The sequence below is a fragment of the Melanerpes formicivorus genome, unplaced genomic scaffold (assembly GCF_026170545.1).
Source record: "Melanerpes formicivorus ecotype bairdi unplaced genomic scaffold, bMelFor1.0.p_v2 SCAF_19, whole genome shotgun sequence".
Lineage (NCBI taxonomy): Eukaryota > Metazoa > Chordata > Aves > Piciformes > Picidae > Melanerpes > Melanerpes formicivorus.
Window position 1 is genome coordinate 2172287 of NW_027142371.1, and position 23035 is coordinate 2195321.

A 23035-nucleotide genomic window follows, 5' to 3' on the forward strand; every position below is an offset into this window, starting at 1 on the left:
TCCTGACTCACTAAACCATGGCAACGAGTGCCATAGCCAATCCCCTTTTGAACACCTCCAGGGACAGTGACTCCACCACCTCCCTGGGCAGCACATTCCAGTGGCCAGTTATTCTTTCTGGGAAGAACTTTCTCCTCACCTTGAGTGTAAACTTCCCCTGGCACAGCTTGAGACTGTGTCCTCTTGTTCTGGTGGTGGTTGCTAGAGAGAAGAGACCAACCCCCACCTGGCCACAACCTCCCTTCAGGAAGTCGTAGACAGCCATAAGGTCTCCCCTGAGCCTCCTCTTCTCCAGGCTAAGCAACCCCAGCTCCCTCAGCCTCTCCTCACAGGGCTGTGCTCCAGACCCCTCCCCAGCCTCATTGCCCTTCTCTGGACACCTTCAAGTGTCTCAATGTCCTTCTTAAATTGAAAAGCCCAGAACTGGACACAGGACTCAAGGTGTGGCCTAACCAGTGCTGAGTACAGGGGCAGAAAGACCTCCCTGTTCCTGCTGGCCACGCTGTTCCTGATGCAGCCCCTTTCCTCCTCTCTCCTCTTGCCAGGTCAGAGCACTTTGGCAGCCTGAGGGTCAGCAGCCCTGCTCCCTGGCTAGGCAGCTTGGGTTTATGGATTCAGGTGGTTCCAGCCTCAGGTGTCCTTTCCCCTTGGCTAGGTGAGGGATGCTCAGCACTGCTGGAAGCAGCTCCAGCACTGTGTGCTGACTTTTTCTGGTGTGTACCAGGAGTGGCTGCCTGGCTGTTGGGCTGCAGTGCCAGCTGGAGCAGGGGATGGTCTGCTGACAGACTTTGTGGTCACTCTGGGCTCAGGTAGAGTTTCAGGAGGTCTGGCATGCCCCTGTGCTCAACTGGAATGAAGGGTTGAGAGCAGCTCTGTGCTCAGCAGCTTTGCAGGTCAGGCTGTGGCTGGGTGAAGCCTATGTCCTTGGTCTTTCAGCACCACTGGCACCAGCAGCTGAGCTGCTTCTTTCACTTGCAGAGGGAACCTGATGCCTCTTGCCTGTCCTCTGGGGAGAGCCAGCCAACAGGTCCCTAATGATCTGCCTAAATATAATTCTGGAACAGATACTTTCTGACCAGGGAGACCTAAGATTAGCCCCTGGATTGACTGCTGCTGTCTTGTGTGGTGCACAGTCCCCCTGCACTGCCTTTCCACTTTGTGTGTGTCAGGATGAGCCAGTGGCAGTGAGGAGAGCTGAAGTGGGGCTTAGAGTCCCAACTGTGTGGTCAGCCAAGGCCTGGGGCTGCCTGCTGCTTTGCCCACAAGCACAAGGAAATGGGAGCAGGCTCTTGGCTGCTGTCCGGGCACAGAGCTGCAATGGAACTGGGGCAGCTCTGGGAGCTGAGCTGCTCTGCAGCTGCCAAAGAGCAACTGCAGCCACTGCCTGCCTGCCAAATCATCTTTTCCTGTGGGGGCTGGAGCCCTGGACACCTCCATGCTGTCCCCACAGCCATCACTTCTCAGAGGCCCACAGACAATTCTGCCTCTGTCTGGCAGCCACTTCTCTGCTTATTGGTGGCCTTGTGTCTCTGCTCAAGCTCAAGCTTGGGATGCTCAGCTCTTCCCTAGGCTATCAGGGTGATGCTTGCCCTTGGGTTACCAGTGGAGAGCATTTCTCAGGCCATCTCTGCCTTGTCCCCATGCCAGCTGTGGATCCGAGCCAGGCTGTAGCTGCCTCCCACGGCTCCATCTCTCCTGGGGCTGGGTGAAACTCCAGTGATGGCCTCACAGATCTGTGCTGCAGAGGGAAAATGCTTGCCCCTGGCACCTCTTCTGCTGGTGTCTGAGACACTCCACTGAGTCCCAAGCCAGACTTGTGCTTGACTTCTTGGGCAGAAGTGTAGAGGGGAGCAGGGCTCCCAGGGTGGGTGAAACATCCCTGGGATAAGTTGTGCTGGGCAGCAAAGCCAGGGAAGTGGGGACAGGCTTTCAGCATTCTCTGTGCCAACTACACCAGCTCCCTCCTGAGTGGGGTTTGAGAGACCTAAGCAGACAGCAGTCTTGTAATACAGCTCCATGTCTACCTGTTAGGGGAAGCTGTTGTAAGCCCCCAGCAGCTCAACCCAGTTACAAGGCAAAAGAGAGGAAGAAGAAGCATCCAGGCAGGAAGAAGAACCCTTCAGTACTTGAAGGCTGGGTTATTTATTCCAACATCTTATATAGTTCTATCAAACCATCTTTTAACACAAAACATGTCTCCTGAAAGACAGAATGGTGTGAGATCATCTCAGCTAACAGCTTGCAGAGCTAAGCCTGAATTGCAACAGTCAAACCAGCAAAATGTTTCTCTCCTCCCCAAATCAAGGTCTTAAAATGCTAAAAACCTCAAAGACAAGGACACCTGGGGCTGGGGCTGCTGGGGCTGCAGGTGGAGCTCATCCACACAGAGCTGTGCTTTGGTCCTTTCCTCATGCTAAGTGGCAGCAGCACAGGTGAGTGGTGCTTGATTTGAAGGCAGCAGGACTGGCCAGGTCCCTTCCCCACTGCCCACCCTGACAAGGGGCTGTACAGACAGTCCAGAGGCCAGGTCAGGTCTAAGGTGTAGATGAGGGTGAGGCTTAGAAAAAAAACCAACCAAGAATCTAAATTTCTAACCTATGGCAACAGAATAAATAATAGTCTAAAGTTGCAGAGGAGAAAGGTACCTTGGGCAGGAGAGTCTGATGTGTCTTTTATTACTGAAACTTTCTTCCCCGAGGGGAAGGCTGCAGCTAAGGCATCTGGAGAATGGCTCATGCCAGAGCCATGGCAGTGCTGCTCTGAACCCTTAGGGATGGCAGCAGATGTCTTTTGGTGGTGCCAGTCCTTGCACAGCATCCTGTGGCTCTCTCAACAGGAAAGGTTGCAGCAGAGGCATTTGACAGTTTGCTCTTCTGGCTTGGCTTTTGTCCACAGGTTCAAGAGCAAATTCCTGCCGGATGCTCACAGCGAGGCAATCCTCCTGCCCACCCCACTCCCTGGGCACCCTCATGGGGAAGGGCTCTTCTCCTGCCCCTTTGGTCTTGCTCCAGGGTCCTTCTCTGAAGAAGTGGCATCTCTTTGGCTTTCTGCAGAAGGGAGGATTGGGAAGAAAGGTTGGTTACACCCTGCTGAGGGCACAGACCGCAGCAGTGGCTGCAGCTGATTTTATTCTGATTGCCACCTGAAGACTTATCATGACCCTCTGTGACCAGGTCCTTGGCTTAAGAGTATCAGGGTGCTCCTTATAGTATCAGTCAGGGTTGGAAGGGACCACAAGGATCATCTAGTCCCAACCCCCCTGCCATGGGCAGGGACACCCCACACTAGATCAGCCTGGCCAGAGCCTCATCCAGCCTGGGCTTAAACACCTCCAGGGACGAGGCCCCAACCACCTCCCTGGACAACCCATTCCAGGGCTTCACCACTCTCATGGGGAAGAACTTCCTCCTCACCTCCAGCCTCAATCTCCCCACCTCCAGCTTCATTCCATTCCCCCTAGTCCTATCACTGCCTGAGATCCTGAGCAGTCCCTCCACAGCCTTCCTGTAGGCCCCTGCAGATCCTGGAAGGCCACAATGAGGTCACCTGGGAGCCTTCTCTTCTCCAGACTGAACAGCCCCAACTCCTTCAGTCTGTCCTCACAGGAGAGGTGCTCCAGCCCTCTGATCCTCCTCCTGGCCCTCCTTCTGCTCCTGGAGCACAAACACTTCTCAGCATATCTGTTGCTGCTGGGGGGAGCCTGGGGGCAAGGCTGTACTGCCCTTATCTGACCTGCAGTGGCCATTTGCTCCAGCCTGGCAGCTCCCTCAGCTGCTCTTTGTCACAGGAGCTCTAATTTGTGCTCGTTGTGGCCTGGTGGATGGACTTGTGCAAGTATGAGCACATTGAAAGAGGTACACTTGGGGTAAAACGTTTTCAAGTGGTTTTATAGTTAGAGATTGTAGGCTGGAGAAGCAAAAGAGCAAGGGAAAAGCTGAGTGTGTTCCCTGCAGTGGTGCTGTGTGGTTGGTGGCCTGTCAGATGGGGGAGGCTGGCTTGCTTGTGCTCTGAACAGAGGTTTCATGCTTCACATAGCCACAGAATCCCAGCATGGGTTGGGTTGGAAGGGACCTTGAAGATCATCCAGTCCCAACACCCCTGCCATGGGTGGGGATACCTCCCACTAGATTTGGCTGCTCAAGGCCCCATGCAGCCTGCCCTTGAACACTTCAAGGGTCGGAGCCTCCACAGCTTCTCTGGGCAACCTGTTCCAGTGTCTCACAGGGAGGAATTTCTTCCTAATGTGTAATCTGAATCAAACTTCTTCCAGATGGAAGACATCATCCCTTGTCCTGTCACTGCCTTTGTAGAAAGTCCCTCTCCAGCTCTCCTGTGGCCCCCTTCAAATACTGGAAGGATGCTCTAAGGTCTCTCTGGAGCCTTCTCTTCTCCAGGCTGAACAGCCCCAGCTGTCTCAGCTTGTCCTCACAGCAGAGTTGCTCCAGCCTCTTTGTGGCCTCCTCTGGACCTGCTCTAACCATTCTAGTCAGCCAGCATATGTGGAGCAGGGTGATGCTGCTGCTGTGATTGGGCTGCAGGAGAAGATCATTTCAGTTGTTATTTCAAATACCTGGGGAACTGTCTGGAGGCTGATTAAGAACCAAAACCAAACCACCACCTGCCCCACAGCTGGGTTTTTCACAAAGCCTGAGGCACCTCTGCTGTGTAAGTTGCCCTGGCAAGGCTCTTGGTCAGTCCGTGTACCCCTCAGCTGACTCAGTTGGTAGCACATCAGACCCTTAATGGGAAGGTTGTGAATTCAAGCCTACCCTAGTCATGAGGTCTGGGGTGACAGGTTGGACTCTATGATCTCTGAGGTCTCTTCCAACCTTAGGAATACTGAATGTCTCATTTAAGCAGCAGTGGCTCGACAGAGCAGCCAAGCAAAGGGCCTTGGCTGGAGAGTGCAGTGCTCATGTGGCAGGAGCCTTGGGACTTTCCCACTCACTGCAAGAGCCTCTTGGGCTGGGCAGCCTCCTACTAGCTGAGTGCCCAGCGAGCCGAAGGCACTGACAGCAGCCAGGAGCAGGATGTGCCTCCTAAGCGTCTGCGGAGTGAGCCAGGAGCCAGGGTCCCGGGTGCCAGGAGCCAGGGTCCCTGGTGCCTGCAGCAGCTCACCTGCTGCTCCCACAGCGAGGTCCCCCAGGTCCTGGGTCAGCTGGCGCATGCTGATGGCGCTGGCCTCCTGCTGGATGTCGTGCACGGCGTTCCTCCGGCCCGCCCGGTCGCAGGAGATGAAGTCTGTGTAGGTGCTGGACTCGACCTCCATCTCATCTCCACACACCTGCGAGGCGCTGCGGGGGGAAAGGGCTGTGAGGCTGGGGTGCTCAGCGAGCCTCCACCTGTCACACACACACACTCCAGGTTGGGTTACTCTGTGGGGTTAAGTTACAGCACCAGAAAATAGTCCCTGCAGCCCTGCTCCAGCTCCTCCGGCAGCAGCCACTGAAATCTCAGGTATCAACCCTGTCACCCGGGGCCACCAGCCCGGGGCCACCATGCTGCCTCACCCACTGGGCCAGGTCACCCACCATGCTGGACCACCCACCATTCCAGGTGGCCTGCCATGCTGAATGAGGGCAGGTGGGCAGGAAGGATCCATCCCAGCTGCCTCCCTGGGCCTTGTTCTGCCTTCTGAATGCACACAAAGGCAAACGAGGCATTGGCCATCGTCTCCTCTTGGGTTCCTGCCCTTCTTCTTTAGAAGCTTTTTCTACAGCCTCCTTCCTCCTCAAGTGAAGCTTTGAATAGAGGACAGATTTGGCTCTCTGCACTGGGGGTGGGGGATGGAGTGCTGATCCAGCCTGGATGTGTAATGGGAACTAAACAGGGTCCCAGTGGATACAGCCGGGAAGCCTGGGGAGCAAGGCAGTGTTGTACAGAGGCTTGGCCAGTACTGGCCTCCACTGGCTGTTGGATGTAACTGAAGAAGTGCAGGGCTGGACTGCTCTGAGATAAGCACTTCAGCATCTGCAAACCAGACCTTCTGTGAGACCTTTGGCTCCCTGCACTCCAGGCTTGTGTCTGTGCCAAGCCAGAGCACGAAGAAAGGCTCGGAGCGGCCACTCGTCACCCGTGAGCTCCGCTGCCAGGCAGCTCTCAGCTCAGCCTCATGAATCCTTGAGTGGTTTGGGTTCCTGGCTGAGGGTTTCCCTGGCCAGTATTTGTGCAGCAGGCAGAGCCCAGGGGCCTCAGCAGCTCAGGGAACATCGTGTGCATCTCGGCACAGAGCTAGTCGCCACCTCTGCTCTGCCAACCTTCCTGCTCGGGGTTCCTCCCCCCGCTGCTCACTGGCTTTGGCACTTGGTTTGTTTTTCTGGGAGGAAGTCTGCGATCAATCATTGCCTTATCAGTGATCCTGCTCCCTGTACAAATGCCTTTAGCCTTGTTGATGGTGGTGGTGCTTGGAAAAGGTCCTGAGAGAAACACTCACAAGCAGTGAGCAAAAAATTCCACTTCTTGTCCTGTTGTGTCTTGGGGCTAATGACCCACTGAGAAATCTGCTTAGCCTCCTGCACAAATCCTGCTTAACACTGAGCTTCCTTCCAGGGAGCTCTGCTGGCAGACCACCAGCCTTGGCAGGAATTGCTCTCCTCACTCTGTAAGCCTTGCTGTTAGGGCAGTAGAAAGAAGCTGCTGGTGAAGGTGCAATAACCAGGGTAAAAGAGGCCAGAGTCTCCTTCCCAAGACTGAGCAGGGTGCACTAACCTCAAACCTGCACAAACCCACAACACTTCAGGAGCCCCAAGGACTCCTCTCTTGGTGCTGTTGCCAGCCCAGGGAACACTGGCACCAGGTCACTGGTGGGACCTCCCAGGAGAACCTGCCTCCAAATCCAGCAAAGAATAGAATAGAATAGAATAGAATAGAATAGAATAGAATAGAATAGAATAGAATAGAATAGAATAGAATAGAATAGACCAGGTTGGAAGAGGCCTTTGAGATCATCGAGTCCAACTATCACCCAACATCATCTAATCAGCTAAACCATGGCACCAAGCACCCCATCCAGTCTCCTCCTAAACACCTCCAGTGATGGTGACTCCACCACCCCCCTGGGCAGCACATTCCAATGGGCAATCTCTCTCTCTATGAAGAACTTCTTCTTAACATCCAGCCTAAACCTCCCCTGGAACAGCTTGAGACTGTGTCCTCTTGTTCTGGTGCTGATTGCCTGGGAGAGGAGACCAACCCCCACCTGGCTACAACCTCCCTTCAGGTAGTTGTAGAGAGCAATAAGGTCTCCCCTGAGCCTCCTCTTCTCCAGACAAATCTGTGCAAACAGCTGCCTACTCCAGGGCCTGGCATCCATCTGGGCCCTGTTAAATGAGCCTTGGGAAGATCTGCATCCCTTGTCCCAGGAAGAGATCCCAGCTGCTGTTGTTCCTCTCTTCCCTCCTTCCTTTGCAGGTGTTCCCTTCCCAGAGGAGGTGCCTGCTCTGGGTGCAGCAGCCTGGCTGAGCTCAGTGAGGGAAGTGCCTTTTCCCCAGGACAGGACAAGCATTCAGCATTCCCAGACGAGTCCTGCTGGCAGCTCAGCAGAGCCCAGAGGCTGCTGACCTTCTATAGCTGCCAGAGGGACGTCACAAGGACTTGGGACACTTCCCCAAAAGCAGTTCACACAAGCCTGGGTTCATCCCCACGTCAGTGAGGCCAGTCCAGAGCTGATGTGCTTAGGGATCTTGCTCTGCACCATGGGCTAGCCCACTTGGTTTGCAGGGTGGACTCCTCAAAGTGAGGAGCAGGGACAGGACAGCCCCTGGGATGCAGCATTTTCACACAACCATGGAAAAATGAATACAGTGTGGTGGGAAGGGGCCTTTAAAAGTCATCCAGTCCAACCTGCAGTCAGTAGGGACATCTGCAACTAGAGCAGGTTGCTCAGAGCCCCAGATAACCTGACCTGGAACTCCCAACCTGGAACTCTCTGGGCAACCTGGGCCAGAGTTTCACCACCCTCAGCATGAAAAATGTCTCTATTCTCTTCAGTCAAAGTCTCCCTCGTTTCGTTTCAAACCATCACCCCTTGTCCTGTCACAATAGGCCCTGCTAAAAAGTCTGTCCCCAGCTTTCTGATCAGTCTCTTGAAGTACTGAAAGGTCACTGTAAGGTCTCCCAGAGCCTTCTCTTCTCCCAGCGCCTTCTCTTCTCCCAGCTGAACATCCCCGATTTTCCTGGGGTGCCTTGGTGCAGCTGCCCGGGGCAGATGTGCTCAGCTGCGGCAGTGCCGTGCCAAGGTATTAAACGCCCCATCCCGTGGGAAGAGGCTGAGATGTGGATTGAAAGGAGGGCAGAGGAAAAGGGGGATGCCGGCGTGCAGGATCAGTGCCGGGTGCCGGCTGGGAGGCCGGGAGGTGGCGTCTGTGATTCATCTCTGTGCCAGGGCTGCAGCGTCCCTGCCTCCCGCTCCCCAGGCAGGGAGCCGGAGCGGGGCGGCTCTCTTTTGCGCCCTTCCTCCAGGACTTTCAAGCTGGGCGGCTCTCAAAAGGCTCCCTCAAGCCTTGTGAGCAGATCCCTCCCTGCTGGCAGAGACTTCTGCCTCCGGGAAGGACCAAGGAGGTGATTGGAGCAGTACCCTCCGGCTTTGACAGGAAAAATCTGATGATTTTTCAAGAGGGTTTCCACATTTCCAGGCAGAGGCAAAACAGCTCAGCGGGTTTCTAGTCAGTGGAAACATCTTTTAACATCTGTCAGAGACAAGAAAGGAATCACCTTCCCTCTTGCCCGCATAGTTCAACCTGAAACTGTCACCACGGGCAGTCCCGCAGGGGTGGCAGCGGGGCGGTGCTCACACTGCCGTGGGCTGGCAGAAGGGGAGGAGGTGCCAGCTGCTGCCAGCGCTGCAGGGATGAGCCCACAGCACACAGATGCACTGCGGGGGGGTTGTTATGATTCAGCTGTCCCCAGAGGAGCGCTGCCCTTCCTGCTGCCCCTCCCTGCTGCCCCTCCCTCTGCTGATGGTTACAGAAATGATCCCTGTGTCCTCAGCACAGCCCACTGGGATATACAGAATACAGAGTTAACCAGGTTGGAGATCACCAAGTCACACCATCTAATCAACTAAACCATGGCACAGTGAAGAAGACCATAAGCAGGGGGCCAAGGCTTGCTGCCCGTGCCTCCAAACCTTTTCTGTGCTGCCTGGAGAGAGGCTGTGCCCCCTCTCCCGTGGGGATGTGGTGCTGCCTGTCCCAGAGCAGCTGGCCCCAAGTGAAGCAGCCCCTCACAAGCTGCCACAGACACCAGATACTTCCCCAGAGCCACCTCTGTCCCTTGCCCCCCAAAATAACCTGGCTCTGCCAAACCTGCCATGTGGCCTAGGCTGATTTTTTTTCCATGGTGCCTCATGAGGACTCAAAACTTTGCTAGCTGGGACTTGGCTTCCGGAGCTGAGCCTGCAGCTGGGCTTGCCAGCATGTTCCTGGGAAGTCCCCCAGCAGCTGAGGGAGCAGCTGGCTCTGCTCTGGGGGACTGCAGTTAAGCCATTTACACTGGGGCTGAATTGTACCCATTTAGAAGCTGAATGCTCAGAAATTAAAGGCTTAAATGTTTCTCCTGCCTTTTGGTAGAAGAATCTGTGGCAACAGGCAGCCCAGGGAAGTGGTAAGAGTCACCATCCCTGGGAGTGGTCCAAAAATGTGTACACATGGCACCTGGGGAGATGGTTTAATGGGCATGGTGGTGTTGGTTTGGTGGTTGGACACCATGGCCTTAGAGAGCTTTACCAACCTTAATGGTTCTATGGTTTCTTTTGTCCCAGCTCAGTACCCCTCAGTCCAGCTGACAAGCCAGCATTTCATTCCTATTTTCCCCTTGCCTGCTTCTCCACAGCACAGATCCCAGGGACTAGGAGCAAACAGTTACTGCAAACAATGTGAGAGTAGAGGCAAGTGGCCTGGAAATGCTGTGGGCAGGTTAAACCAAAGAGCAGGGCTGGGCACCTGCAGAGCAAACACAGCCCCTGTGATCAGAGCCAGTGGCTGGGCTCTGACTCCAAGGCGTGGGAGACATGGGATGGGATGGGATGGGATGGGATGGGATGGGATGGGATGGGATGGGATGGGATGGGATGGATGCTGCAGTCACACCCAGCCCCAGACTCCAGTTTCAAGCAACCCCTTCACACCATACTGCATCTGTCCCTCACCATGCCTGGGAAGGGTCAGATTTGGTCCCAGCAGTGCTGCTGGCTATCAGCAGCTTCCCTCCCATGCTTTGCTTCTCCTTTCTGCTCTGCTTTTCTTACCTCTTGCCTTCTTCAGTATTTTCCTCTCCATCTAACCTGCTTTTGGAGCAAGCACCAAGTGCTCCTCGGTCACAGGAGGTCCTGTTGAGCTCTGCGCAGCTGCAATGCTCCTGGGCACAGCGAGGCTGAGCCCCCTGCTCAGCCATCTCTGTCCCTCAGGACAGCCAGCACAGCACCCAAGGCTGAGGAGGTTGAGAGGTTAACCACAGGAGAGGATTTCCCTGCTGGTCAGAGCCTGCATCATGCCTGCTCTCGTCCTGCTTTCCTGTGGAGGCCTCCTTGCTCCTGAGACTTGAGCTGGGACAGCTGCCCTGTCTACCATGCCGTACCCTGGGACACCCAAGGAGGGGAGTCCTGCACCTTGGCCTTCTCTGCAGCCCTGGAAGGCAGCCCCAAGGGCAGGGTCTGGGACCCTAAGGTCCCTGGGGGTGGGAGCTGCAGCAAACTCACATCCCAGGGTGCTGCTGCGTGGCCTTGGCCCTCAGCTGCCAGTGGCAGTTGGGACCAACAGCTGCAGGTGCCTGTTGGAGATGGCTCCCTCCTGCCACAGCCCAGCCAGGAGCTGGCTCTCCTGCCTGCCTGGTGCCACCTCACAGGATCTAGCAGTCTCTTTTGGCCCCCAGACCATCCCTGAAGGTGTTCAAGAAAGGACTGGACATGGCATTGGCCATGTCCAAAAAAGGATTGGCCATGGTTTAGTTGTCAGGAGGTGTTAGGTATTAGATAATAGGTTGGGCTTGATGATCTCTGAGGTCTTTTCCAACCTGGTTGATTCTATGACCTCTGGAATCATAAAGCCATGGAGCCAAGCTGAACCTTGATGTATTTTGGGGGTGAAATTCCAAAGTTCTTCCAACCAGGGAGCAAGGATATGATCCCTTTTGCTGCTCAAGGATGTGATCCCTTTTGCTGCTCAAGGACATGATCCCTTTTGTTGCTCAAGGACATGATCCCGTTTGCTGCTCAAGGATATGATCCCTTTTGTTGCTCAAGGACATGATCCCTTTTGTTGCTCAAGGATATGATCCCTTTTGCTGCTCAAGGACATGGTCCCTTTTGCTGCTCAAGGACATGGTCCCTTTTGCTGCTCAAGGATGTGATCCCTTTTGCTGCTCACTCATCACATCCCACCTCTCTCCACTCCATCACCAACTCACAGGGACCATGGCATGAAGCAGCAGGGTCACCTTGAGCTCTCTCTTCTGCAGTGGTCCTTGCCCTTCCATTCCAGGCTCTGGGAAGTATTGTTAGCCCTTCCTGCTGGGATCCATAACAACAGCAATGCACAGCCCAGGGCTCTGCTGGGCCTCTGGAATATGGACAGTGTGAGGTGGTTCAGAGCAGAGGGGGCCTGGCAGAGCACAGGGTGGGGAGCCCCAGGATTTCTCTGCTCCCTGAGGGTCTGCTGTGAGGCTTCCTGCTGCCTGAGTCGCATCCTGACAGGAGGAAAAAGAGTCCCATAGGGCTGAAGCCAGCATCTGAGGTCAGGGGGTTTCCACCAACTGTCTGACAACTTCCAGCTGGAATTTCAGCAAAGTTTCCACTGGCTCTGTTCTGGGAACATGCACAAGGGGTTGCACATCAAAGCAGGAGGGCTGGGTGCCGGTGCTCTGGGGGTCAGAGTATTTTTAGGCCTGTGCTCACGCCTCAAAGGCCTTGCTATGGCTCCCCTGTGCCCTAGAGCTCAGGTCCACAGCCAGAAGCTGAGCTGAAAATGCAGCCTTAGAGTCAGACATGCATCTGGTGGGAAAAGCCCTTCAGATGCAGCCATAACCCTACCTCTCCCTGCACACAGCTGTCAGACCGTGTCCCTGAGCACCTCATCCAAGTGGCTTTTAATCCCCGCCAGGGACGGCGACTCTGCCACTCCCCTGGGCTGCCTGTGCCATGCCCAGTGACTCTTGCAACCCAGATCTAATCTAAACCTCCCCTGGTGCAACATGATGCCATCCCATCCTGCTGGGAGCCCAGCCTGGTAGCAGCTAGCTATGCAGCAGGCGTTGGTAAGGATGGTGACAGGGTCTGTGCCAGGCACAGAGCTCCCCTGCTGGCTCTGTGCTCTGCCAAACAGGGAGCAGCCTGAGCTCCTGCTGGGGCACACATGTCCATCTCATGTGCTGAGCAGCTTCTTTATAGGCACACAGAGAGCAGAAAATCCTCACCATCCTTCAGTGGTGAAGAGATGTCAAGGCTGGGCATGGCCCATTGGTATTTTTGGAAGGCTTTTGCTGTGTGGTTCCTTGTAATAACTCTGCACCCTCTGGCTTTGACACTAAACACAGCACAGATACAGCTTTTCCAGGCACTTTGGCAGGAACAGAGCTCCTAGGCCTCTTTAGGATTGAGTGGAAAGTTGTAATTTATACAGGAGGAGAGCAGACACAAGAGGAGGACTGAGACTTAGTGTCCATAAACAGATCCCTTCCTTTGCTCTAGCCTGGCTTTACAATCTAAAGATCAGTTAATGCCTGTAGAGCTGGCAACAAATTGCTTAGCCCCAGGTTTAAGATGAGGCTTAGGCTGATTCCTCTACAACATCTTAAACCTTGCATTTAGTTCTACTGAGCTCTCCAAACTCCTTCCTTTCTCTGCTGACCTCTAGCACACCCCCAGAAACTCCCACTGCAGTATCTCTGCTGTCTCAGGTATGTTCCTGCTGCCCTACATCCTCCCAGCCACTGCCTGCCTCCCAGTTGAGGGAAGAGATGCTCCAGCCAGACTCCAAAATCCCAGCCAACCCTGGCATCAGCGTAGGGAGAGTTCTTATGTGCACTGCTATGGTTCCCAGGGGAGAGGGGAAGGCTCAGAGAGGAGGAGGCAGGCAGGTGGGATTGTGGGGCCCCATCAGCATCTTCTTAGCATCAGGACACATGGGTGGTGGCAGGAGGGAGTCATCTGTCTGTCCAGCCCTCCGCCTGTCAGGAGAGCAGCCAGGTGCCCAGCTCTGGCCACACAGCATTGCCAATCTGCATCCCCATGCCCGGAGCAGGCAGCACCCCTCTGCCAGTCCCCATGGGGCAGGGGAGCTGCACGTCTGCTCAGGAAGCCCTCTGCCGCGGGAGGCACCGCAGCTAGCCTTGGCAGCTGGGATTGATGGAGCTCTGCTCCTCCCCCCCGCCCCAGCACTGAGCCCCGGCTGCAGCCTGAGCCTCTTCTGCAGCTTCTCACTAAGTTGATTAATGGCGATAATTGGTCTCTTGTGCATCTGGAGACAGTTGCCGTGACAGCAGCTGTATGTTTGTTTTGTTCCCGGGTCGAGCTTGTTTTTCACATCCCACAGCTTTGAGGTGCTAATAAATCAGGGCGCTCTGGTTCCCCCCTTGCACCCCTGACAGACACACAGCCCTCTGAGGGATGGGGTGGCAGACCTGGAGGAGGCATGCCGGCCCTGCCAGCCCTTGAGACATGGCAGGTTGGCACCTACCTCCTCCCCATTTTTCACTCCTTCAAGCCAAGCTGGCAGAGGGTGGCCACGGCTCTCTGACTTCTGCACAGCAGAGAGCAGTGAGCTGAAGCCCTCACCTTCACCCAGCACAACCGTGAGCACCCATCACCTTGTGAGACAGCACCCACAGCTCTCCCTGTTCCCTGCAGAGACCCTTCCAGAGCTCCAAGGAACATGAGGCTATGCCTCTCTTCCCCATTGTTTTTATTTTCTCCCAGCTTCCTCTTTAGCTGCTTGTATTTGTCAGCTTATTTTCACAGGAGCAACAGCAGTGGCTGGCTGGTGGGGAAGATCTGCTGCTACCTGAACATGCAAAGCAGGTGAACCACAGACCAGGCACTTTAAACCTTCAGCTGCAAAAGCCCCACAGCTGCCGTTGCAGGCACGTTACAGGGAGACTCATGCATTGGCCCTGCATGTCAGAGTGTCTTCTTCATCACACCTTTGCCATGGGCTGGATTCCTCTGCCACGGGAATCCCCTTCACATCTGGAGTCCTGCACTTCCCTCACATCACTCAGGCAGAAAAGCCCCTGCTGAATTTCACCTCAAAGGCTGGAAACTCCCCAGTGGTCCCACAGCTCTTCTGACCACACCAAGGCACCAGCCTCTCAGTGAGCTTCACCTACTCAAACCCCACTTGAATTCCTGGCCCAGGGATGCTCACCCCAAGCACAACCTCCCCAGCACCTTGTAGGCTTCGCCAGGCAAGGAGGAGCCAAACAAGTGCAGAGGAGATGCAGCTGAGGCTATTTTCTGGCACAGCTGCTCTTGTCACTTATAAAAGGAAAGGGAAGGCACAGTAGGTTTTGATGGGATATCTCTGTTTAGGGGTGGAGGAAGGTCTTTCTACAAGGGCAGAGGTAAGCAAGGATGGGTTTTCATTAGAAAGCCCTGTTTTTGACTGGCTTTGCTTTGTGCTCTGAGGAGCTGAGCTCTGTTGCTGTGTGAAAGTGGGGCTGGCATGACTGGGATAGGAGAGCTTAGCTTAGAAGAGGTGTTGTGCAGGCTGTCCCTGCAGTTTGAGCTGCTGCTAGTTGAGGAGGTTTGACTAGCACAAGGTGCATGAAGCTGAGAGCTGCCTGCTTTGGCTCTCCCTCATTAGGGCTTGCACAGGAGCTCCCATCCAGCATCCAGAGTCCTCCTGACTTGGTGTGCTCTAAGGGGCTGAACGAGAAGCTGTGAAACCTCCTGAGGGGCAAGGGCTCTGGCAGCTCCCAGTGGTGCCTAAAAATAACCAGGGCAACTCTTCAGGGTGTCAGCATGGAATGAGGCTGATTAGCAAAACCAGGCTTAGCTCTGCTCCCTGGAGCTGGCTGCCCTGTCCTTCCACCCCACTGCACAGGAGAAAGCCAACAAAAACACTCCCAGCCCAGGGCAGGGGCAAACCTTGCCTGGGAAGATGGGGACAGGGGAAAGATATGGTTTTGGGAGCCATGAGAAGGATTAGGTGGCTGGGGTGGTGCTATTGGTGCTTCCCATACAATAGCAAAGGAAATAGTAGGAGTTCAAAACAGGCTGGCAGTGAGAGGTGGCCAAGCTAAGCCCTTCCGGGTGGCTTCACAGCTTCTGTTACGCACCAGAATCAGCAGCCCCTTTGGCTGTGCTGCCTTACTGGTGCCTTACCTGGGCAGAACAGCCCTCCTGGCCTACAAACCCTTTTCTCTGGAGTGTTCTGTGATGGATGGAGAAGTTTTGTACATCTGTGTCAGGTGACAGCAGCTTCTGAGCCTTTCTGCAGGCAGGGTGGCTTTGTCTGCCTGTGACACCTGGACATGAGTCGAAGCGGTGCTCGAGGCATGCCTGTGACGTTACACTGGGGATGCTCAGAGATCACTGCAAGTTAGAGCCTCAGGAAATGGAAAGCTGTTAATGAAATTAATTGCCAGCTCTTTTTGAGGTCCACTGGAATGCAGCCTAGGTGTGGAAGGACGTGGGGTGTCTGTGGTGTAGACGGGAAAGGTGCTGGGTACAAGAGATGAACTGCTCTGGGAGACCTTCAGGAGGAATGGCTGCAGAGTCCCAAGAGCTGCTGTTGCCAGATCTGCAAATGAGGCCACCATAGCAGCTCTGTGCAAGGGAAAGCTCAGTGCAAAGACATGAGAAAGCAGCAAGCTGATCTGAAGAGTGAGCAGATACTCCAAGCACAGGAGCCATAGGAGTGAAACCAGGGCAGGGACTGTCTGAGCTGGTGGATCTGCTGCTTCCACAAGCCCCACAAAAGGTTAGGTTCTGGGCATTCCCTGGCTCTGGCTGGGCTCACTCCACCTGCAGAGTCCAACTCCCCTGGGTGGTCATGCACAGCAAACAATGTTCTCATTGGGCAGGCTGTGTGCAGGGTCTGCACACAACATCCCTGTCCCTGTGCAGCATGGCTTGGGCTGGGAGCTGCCCTCGGGGCCAGCGCTGGAACATGGCTGAGGCAGGGAAAATACAGCAGGACTGTTGATGTGTTGTCCCTCTCAGCAGTTTTCTAGCATCTAGCAATTCAGAATCCAGGCACAAGTCCAATGACTTTACAAAAGTGGAATGGAAAGACCTAGTCTCCTTCTCTGGAGGCTTTCAAAACCTGCCTGGATGTGTTCCTGTGCAACCTCATATAGGCAAACCTGCGTTAGCAGTGGGGTTGGACTCCATCTCCAGAGGTCCCTTCCAACCCCTACTACGCTGTGATTCCTGTGTGGGTGATCTCTCCCTGTCAACAAAAGTTGTATCAGTCCATGCTGTGAATCCCTACCTGCTTTAGTTGACTTTCCTTCTGGGCATGACTTCAAACAAGGTTCACATGCAGCAGGACAGTGGCTTCTGGGGAAGGAAAAGAAAACAGAAGAAAATATTATCTGTGCTCCTGGTGGGAAGTGTAGAGCTCAGCTTCTCCCACTGGCTATGCTCAGGGCAGCACAGGGGATGTGGGGTCTGGCAGGGCTTTGCCCAGCAGGTTTTGCCAGCACCTAGTTTGGTGATCATGGAAATATCAAGTGAAGGGCTGTGGGATGATAGTGTTCATCTGGGACCTTCTCAGGGGGGTTACAGAGACTGGGCCTGCTGTGCCTAAGAGCAGGGGATGTCCAGGCATGGCCCTGCCTTCACAGAGAAGTTTGTGTTGGTTCTGCTTCTCCTTTTGTTAAGGTCAGGTGGGTGTGCTGGGGAGAACTAAAGCAACTTGTGTCTCCTGACCTGCACCACAGAGAGACCAGTGGCTACCTCAGGATTATAAATGCATATTGGTTTGCAGCTTCACTGCCCTTTAAAGAAGTGAAAGCCTCATGTCAGCCTCCCTGAGGCAAAAGGGGATGTTAGAAACTGTACTTTCAGCCTCCTGCTCCTCGGGTTTCTCTGCTGTGTGCGCACAGCTGTGCCTCCTCCTGTCCCCGAGCCCACTCAAAGACATTTCCTTTGTGGCCTTAGCATCTGTGGGTGCATTGCAATCTTCTGACCTGCAGAGCCCAGCCAACAAAACACTTGCTTATTTTAGCAGCTGTTTCAGCTTTCAGACTTTTTGGAACACCATGGACTGTTTTTTCACTTTGTCCCAGGCACAAATATTAGCAGGACAGAAAGCAAGGCATGAACCATTTAACCGTGTCAGCAGCAGCAGCTCATCCATTCAGCCCTCTCTGACCCATCTGGGCTGAGCAGCACCCTGCCTGGAACTACTCCCCATCATTTTTCAAGCTGGGGCAGGATCTACAGCCTTTCTCTTTTATTTGTTTGACCCACTTTTAAAGCTCCCCGAGTTGTGGGAGCTCTGGCCCCGCTTCAAGGACAGGGCACTTGTCGCTCCTGTGGGCAGTTCCCCATCTGTTAAGTGGAGCTATTAATACAAGCACCCCTCACTGGATGCTTCAGATGTTTGTGAAGCACTTCCAGATCTGCAGGTGACAGGCTTGCAGAAGTGGAAAATACCGATTCTGATCATGACAGAAGCCACACAAAGAGAGGGGCACTTAACAATACTCAGTTGTTGGTGTTTACCCTGTTTACAGCGGAGTGCCTGCTGGAAGCACTGGACCGGAAAAGAAACGGCATTCCCACAGCTCTGGGAATATGCATCACCCTTTAGGGGCACCAAGGAGGCAAACAAAAGCAGGAAGGAAGAAAGCCAGCTTTGGAAATCCACGAGGCTTTCTTTTCTTCCTTGGCCTTCCTGCCTCTCTTCAGCTCGTGTGCTCTGCAGCACCAATGGTTAAACCTCCAGCACCTCACATGTGTTGCAAAACGTCTCAAAATCCATGGCCCTCTGCCAAGACAGGCTTAAAGCTAATTGGAGCAATGATGCCCCAAAGTAGAAGTTATCACTGAGCAGCCCTGTTCCTGATGAGAGAAGGAAGTCTGTTTTCTCTCTCTTGAGAAAACTGATATTGGAGACAAACTCTTTAATAACTGGTATTGGCTTGCCAAGCCTGCAGCCCTGGCTCGGGCTGGATGCTTCTGCCCATGCTTGGGGATCTGGAGTCTGCAGGTCTGAAGCTTGGCCCCATCCTCCATTCTCTTCTGGCTCATCCAGTGCTGCTACCCCCAGGGCAATGAGCAGAGCCCCTTGTGCAAAGGCAAGGCAGTATCCCACCTGGGGAGTTTGGGAATAGCAGGATGGTGAGGTGGATTAGTCCATGCACTGTGACTGAGGAGGGGCTACAGAATCTTGTTAAAGAACACACTATATTTCCTAACCTAGTCCTATAAGCCATCAAGGTACCACAGATGACTTTTGGGGCCCCATGGAGATGCTGCCCATTCATAGCCCATGAGGAATGGATTGCAAGGGCATCAGTGTGATGTATGCCTGAGGTTCAGATTCCCTCCATGCTTGTCAGCTGTTACCTGAAGGAATGAAGACACAAAACTAACTTTGTGCTGTCAGCACTGCTTCCAAGGGAAGAGATTGTGCCAGACAAACCCAGAATGGGCTTTGGCAGAATCCAGCATTGCTCTTCACAACAGCTGTTATGGTGCTGCTCTTGATCCAGAGAGGAAATCCTTTCTGGTTTCAGGCAAGGTGATGGCAGCAGAGAGAAGGTTCACAGTATAACTCAGGTTGGAAAGGACCTTGAGGATCATAAAGTCCAACCTATCAACACAGACCCCATGACTAGACCATGGCACCAAGTGCCACATCCAATCCCCTCTTGAATGCCTCCAGGGATGGCAACTCAATCACCTCCCTGGGCAGCACATTCCAATGATGAATGACTCGCTCGGTGAAGAACTTTCTCCTCACCTCGAGTCTAAACCTCCCCTGGCACAGCTTGAGACTGTGTCCTCTTGTTCTTGTGCTGGGTGCCTGGGAGAAGAGACCAACCCCTTCCTGGCTACATCTACCTTTCAGGTTGTTCTTGTGTCTCTTGACTCCTGGGTAAATAACAAGCTGGAGACATCTCAGGTGGGAGCAGGAGCCTGCGACTCATCCAGAGGCCTGGCCCCAGCAGCAGCTGGCATCCTCAGCCTCTGAGGTGCAAGAGAACTGGTCATTGTAGTGGAATGTTTCCATCAGCTCCTAATTACCCTGAACCAGGAGGGTTTATAACCCTTAAAATGCAATATCCTCTTAATCATGGCCAGGATTGTTTTGTCACCGAGATAACAACCCAACACCAACCCCAGCAGCCACTGAGCTTTGCTCCAGCGGTGTCCCGTGGCAGGCAGCACCACAGATTAATTACACCTTGTGGAAACAGTAATTCCAGTCAAGCTGATGATGCTCTGGTGGGGTTATGTTTGGCTTATTACATCACTGCAAGAACCAACAAAAGTTGGCATTTCAGTCCTCGCCAGGCGGTTCCTGAGGCAGCAGCTTGTGACCAGCACTGTGCCGGCTGCGTGGGAGCCATGAAAAGAGCACCAAGGGCTGAGCTGGGGCAGGAGTGTTGGGGAACCTGCTGTGCAGACCAGAAGTGGGTGGTGTAAAATACACATCCCTGCAGGCTTGAAGGGAGCCAAGCCTGAAAAAGGGGGGTTCATAGTCCAGCTGCCTTTCCTGCTTGTGTTGCAGGTGCCTGCTGGGACCTGGATTGCTGTCTCGGCCTCTCTAACTGCCGCAGTGAGGAGCTGGGAACAAAGTCCACGCAACAGCTCAGCCTCCCCTTCTCACTGCCTGGTGCTGGCAAGCCTTGGGAGCAGCTCCCATTATGACTTGGCTTTTTCTAGTCATGGGCTAGAGACCACTGGAAGTGTCCTGGATACTGTGCTGGAAAATGTTTCTGGATCAGTCCATACACACAGCTTGAGTGATGCTAAGCAAACCTTTAGGAGAGTGGAGAAACAGTCAAACCAGGGCTTTGAATGTGGAAATGGGAGAGTTCAGGACAGGGTGGCATAGAAAGACAAAGAAAAAGCTGAACTGAGGCTTCTGTTGTTCCTTATGGACTTGTAGATTCATCTCTGATTGTGCCACAGACCCTGCTGAGCCCAGGAAAGTCACTTGCTTTGTGTAGCCCACGTAGCACAGAAATAAAGCTGGTGTTTGTTTGCCAGGCAGGCTGGAGGGGTTAATGCAGAGCAGTGTGCTGTGGGAACTGGCTCTGAAATGTGGGAGATCAGGAAATGTTAGCAACTTGGAAAACGTCTCCCGTCGTTGTACTGGGGGGCAGGGTTGTGTGCCTCTGGGGGATCAACAGTAGGTTTACTTTTCTTTGGAAGAAGAGGATAAAGGAGAAAGGCAAAACTCTGCCTCCTGCCTCCTGCCTCCCTGTGTACCTCCTCAGAGTCAGCCACCAGGAGCAGGAATACCAGGTGGCTGGGAATGCATGGCTGTGAGCACTGAGGTTTCATCTCTCCACGACCAAACTGCCTGCACTTGGGGCCCTGTGCACTGTGTTTAATGGTTTCCCACTCTTTGGGGCATCTGAGCCTTCACTTTCTGGGAAGCATCCCTGAAAATGATGGCATGGGAGGCTCGTGTGTCCCTGTGGAGCTCAGGCTGAAGGACTCAATGCTCTACCCTGTTGGAGGTGTATGAAGCACTGCTGGTGCCTCCACGTCTGTAAATGGGCACTGAACTGAACGTCTGCAGCCACTGAGGAGCTCCTTGTGCATCCTTCTTTCCTGAACACCATCTCTCACAAGAGCAGAAATGTGACAGCTGCTCGGTTGGGTGCTTGCACAGTAGCCTGGGGACCCTTTCTACCTAAGAGCCTCAGAAGCCAAGGTGTGCCCCACAGCTACCCACACCTCACTGCAAGCAAACAGCCCAGAGCCTGAGGGGCTCACACCATCTGATGGTCTCTGCCACCTGGTCAAACCATCTCCTCTTAGCCTTGCACTGCCACAGCATCCCCACTGCAGCTGCCTCTTGCTCATTTGACCTGGGCATATCTTCCTCCTAGTTCAAGTCACCAGCCCAGCCACCCAGGGCATTGCTTCTGGGTTCACAGCTCCATTTGGCTCTTCTGCAGAACCACCCACCCCTTCCAAGCAAAGGGAAATGTTTCCCAAACTCCCCTTTGGGGCCAAGGCATTGCACACACGTGATGGCTCACACCACGGCTCGCTACCAGCTGCTTAGGGGAATCCAGAGAGAGAAGAGAACAGAGACACAGCTCCGAGGGATTTGTGGAGCCTCCTGACAACACCGCCACACAGCAGTTCTTTTTTTATCCCAAGGCTCTGCCTTTTAAAACATTTGTTTGGCTAGCTGGATGCCAGGGAGCCTCTCAGCCCCCTTCTGCCACCACGCTCTCCGAAGCCCTCGGTTCAAAGGGGAGCCTCGGGCAGCCCTGCAGCTCCCAAGAGCCCTAAGGATGGATTCATCCCACAGCCCTGCGCAGATGGCACGCAGGGTGCCTGTCCCGCGGGCTGGCATCTGTTCCCACACCAGCACAGAGCCACCCTGGTGCTGCACGGGATTCCCTCCAGCGAGTCGCTCAAAATAAATGGATGCATGTCAGAAACGAGGCCAGAAATCCCCACGGGGGTCACTGTTCCACGGTCCTTTGTGATTTCTGACCGCCGAGGCTGCTCTCCCTGCCGGTCCTGCACAGCAAGTACTGAGCTGCATTATTTTCCGAGTGAAACGGCAGCCACCTTCCTGCCATCAGCCTCCGAACAGCTTCTCCCAACAGCAGAAAAACAGGGATGCAGCTCATTTTTCAGCCCACGGTTTGCGGGCAGCAAAAAGCCGGCTGTTCCGTCGGTTAGGTAAAGTTAGCCGCGTCGAGCCAGATCAGCCCATTGCAGCTCTGGCTCCCGTGCTGGGGGCGGCAGGAGAGCAGCCCCTCCGCCGTGCTGCCCAGCAGGTCTCCTGGCCACGAACCATCCCAGCCCATCGCTTGCCCCACGCACCCGCAGTATAGCCCCACTTACAGCCGCCTCGGCTCCCGCTGCTGCTCGCCTCCCCAGCTGCGCGGTGCCGCCGCGGCGGAGGCAGCCGGCGCTGGGCTCTGCGCTCCCGGCGTCTCTGCCCCCTGTGGCCGGCAGCCAAGCCGGGCGCGGAGCCGCTGCCAGTTTCAGACTTGCAGTTTCCTTGTGCTGGGAGCTGCTAAATGAAGTTGCACTTCTGGGGCCGAGGGGCGTGTTCTCCTCCCTCCCGAGTTAGTCCCTGCCTGCTGTAATCCAATGCTCATCCCGATGATGTCAAGCAGCTACTGCTCGGCTCCTGCTTTACCGTCGGCAGGAGGGATCCGTGTCCTTCTCGCCGCGATCTTTGTTCAGGTTCGCCATGTAACCCCATCTCCCAGCAGCTGCCTGTGCCCGAACACCTCCCCTGCGATGCTGGGTGCTGTGGTTTTGCTGCAGGATGCTTCCTCCTGCCCATCACTCCCTCAGGCTCCTCTGGCATGCACGTCCCAGCTGCATGCTACTATCCATCCTTGCCAGCGTGCCTGGCCAAAGGCACCATCACACCACATGCAGCCTGAGCTGTTTTACCAGATGTAGTCCTGGAGAAGTGCCTCCCAAGAGGAAAAAATAGTTTTGTGTCTTTAGAGCACCTGTTGATCCACTGACACCCACAGGGGAAAATCTTTTGGCTCATCTGTCCCTGGCTGCCAGCCTTATTTGTGGGTGAAATGAAAAGCTGGTGACAGCACCCAGATTTAAAGGTGCTTAGGGCAAAGCAAGACCTAACACCAAGCTCATGTCTTTGTATCCATCCTGCTGTGAAGCACAGCCTGGGAGCTCTCAGCAAGCTTGAGGCCTCTCCAGGAGAAGAGAAAGTTCTGGCTACTCCTGGTCCCAAGAGCATCCCTCTGGGGGATGCCACATCAGCGTTGGAGACAGCTCTGGGTGGCTGAAGCCAAATGGTGGTTGTAGTGCCAGCTCTCCAGCTGTCCTCCTGGCCCGTCCTCCTGGCCCATGCTCCTGCCCAGCTCTACCAGCAGGGTGGGGAAGGTGTGTGAGCACACATGAGTT

The 23035-nt window shown here is 54.5% G+C and overlaps 1 protein-coding gene across 2 annotated transcripts; it reads right to left on the reverse strand.

Moving 5' to 3' along the window:
• Nucleotides 1–2097: 2097 nt before the first annotated feature.
• Nucleotides 2098–22196, reverse strand: PKIG (cAMP-dependent protein kinase inhibitor gamma). 2 transcript variants are annotated; one of them, XM_068149787.1, is made up of 4 exons: nt 21989–22189; nt 16428–16495; nt 5119–5294; nt 2098–3047 (listed from the first exon to the last, which is right to left on the reverse strand). In XM_068149787.1, exons 3-4 carry the CDS (start codon nt 5267–5269, stop codon nt 2968–2970), a joined length of 231 nt encoding a protein of 76 aa, XP_068005888.1. In that variant the 5' UTR covers nt 5270–5294; nt 16428–16495; nt 21989–22189; the 3' UTR covers nt 2098–2967. The 2 variants fall into 2 exon arrangements, with proteins under 2 accessions (XP_068005888.1, XP_068005889.1); XM_068149788.1 differs by lacking the exon at nt 16428–16495 and having other exon boundaries at nt 21989–22196.
• Between the last annotated feature and the right edge of the window lie 839 nt (nt 22197–23035).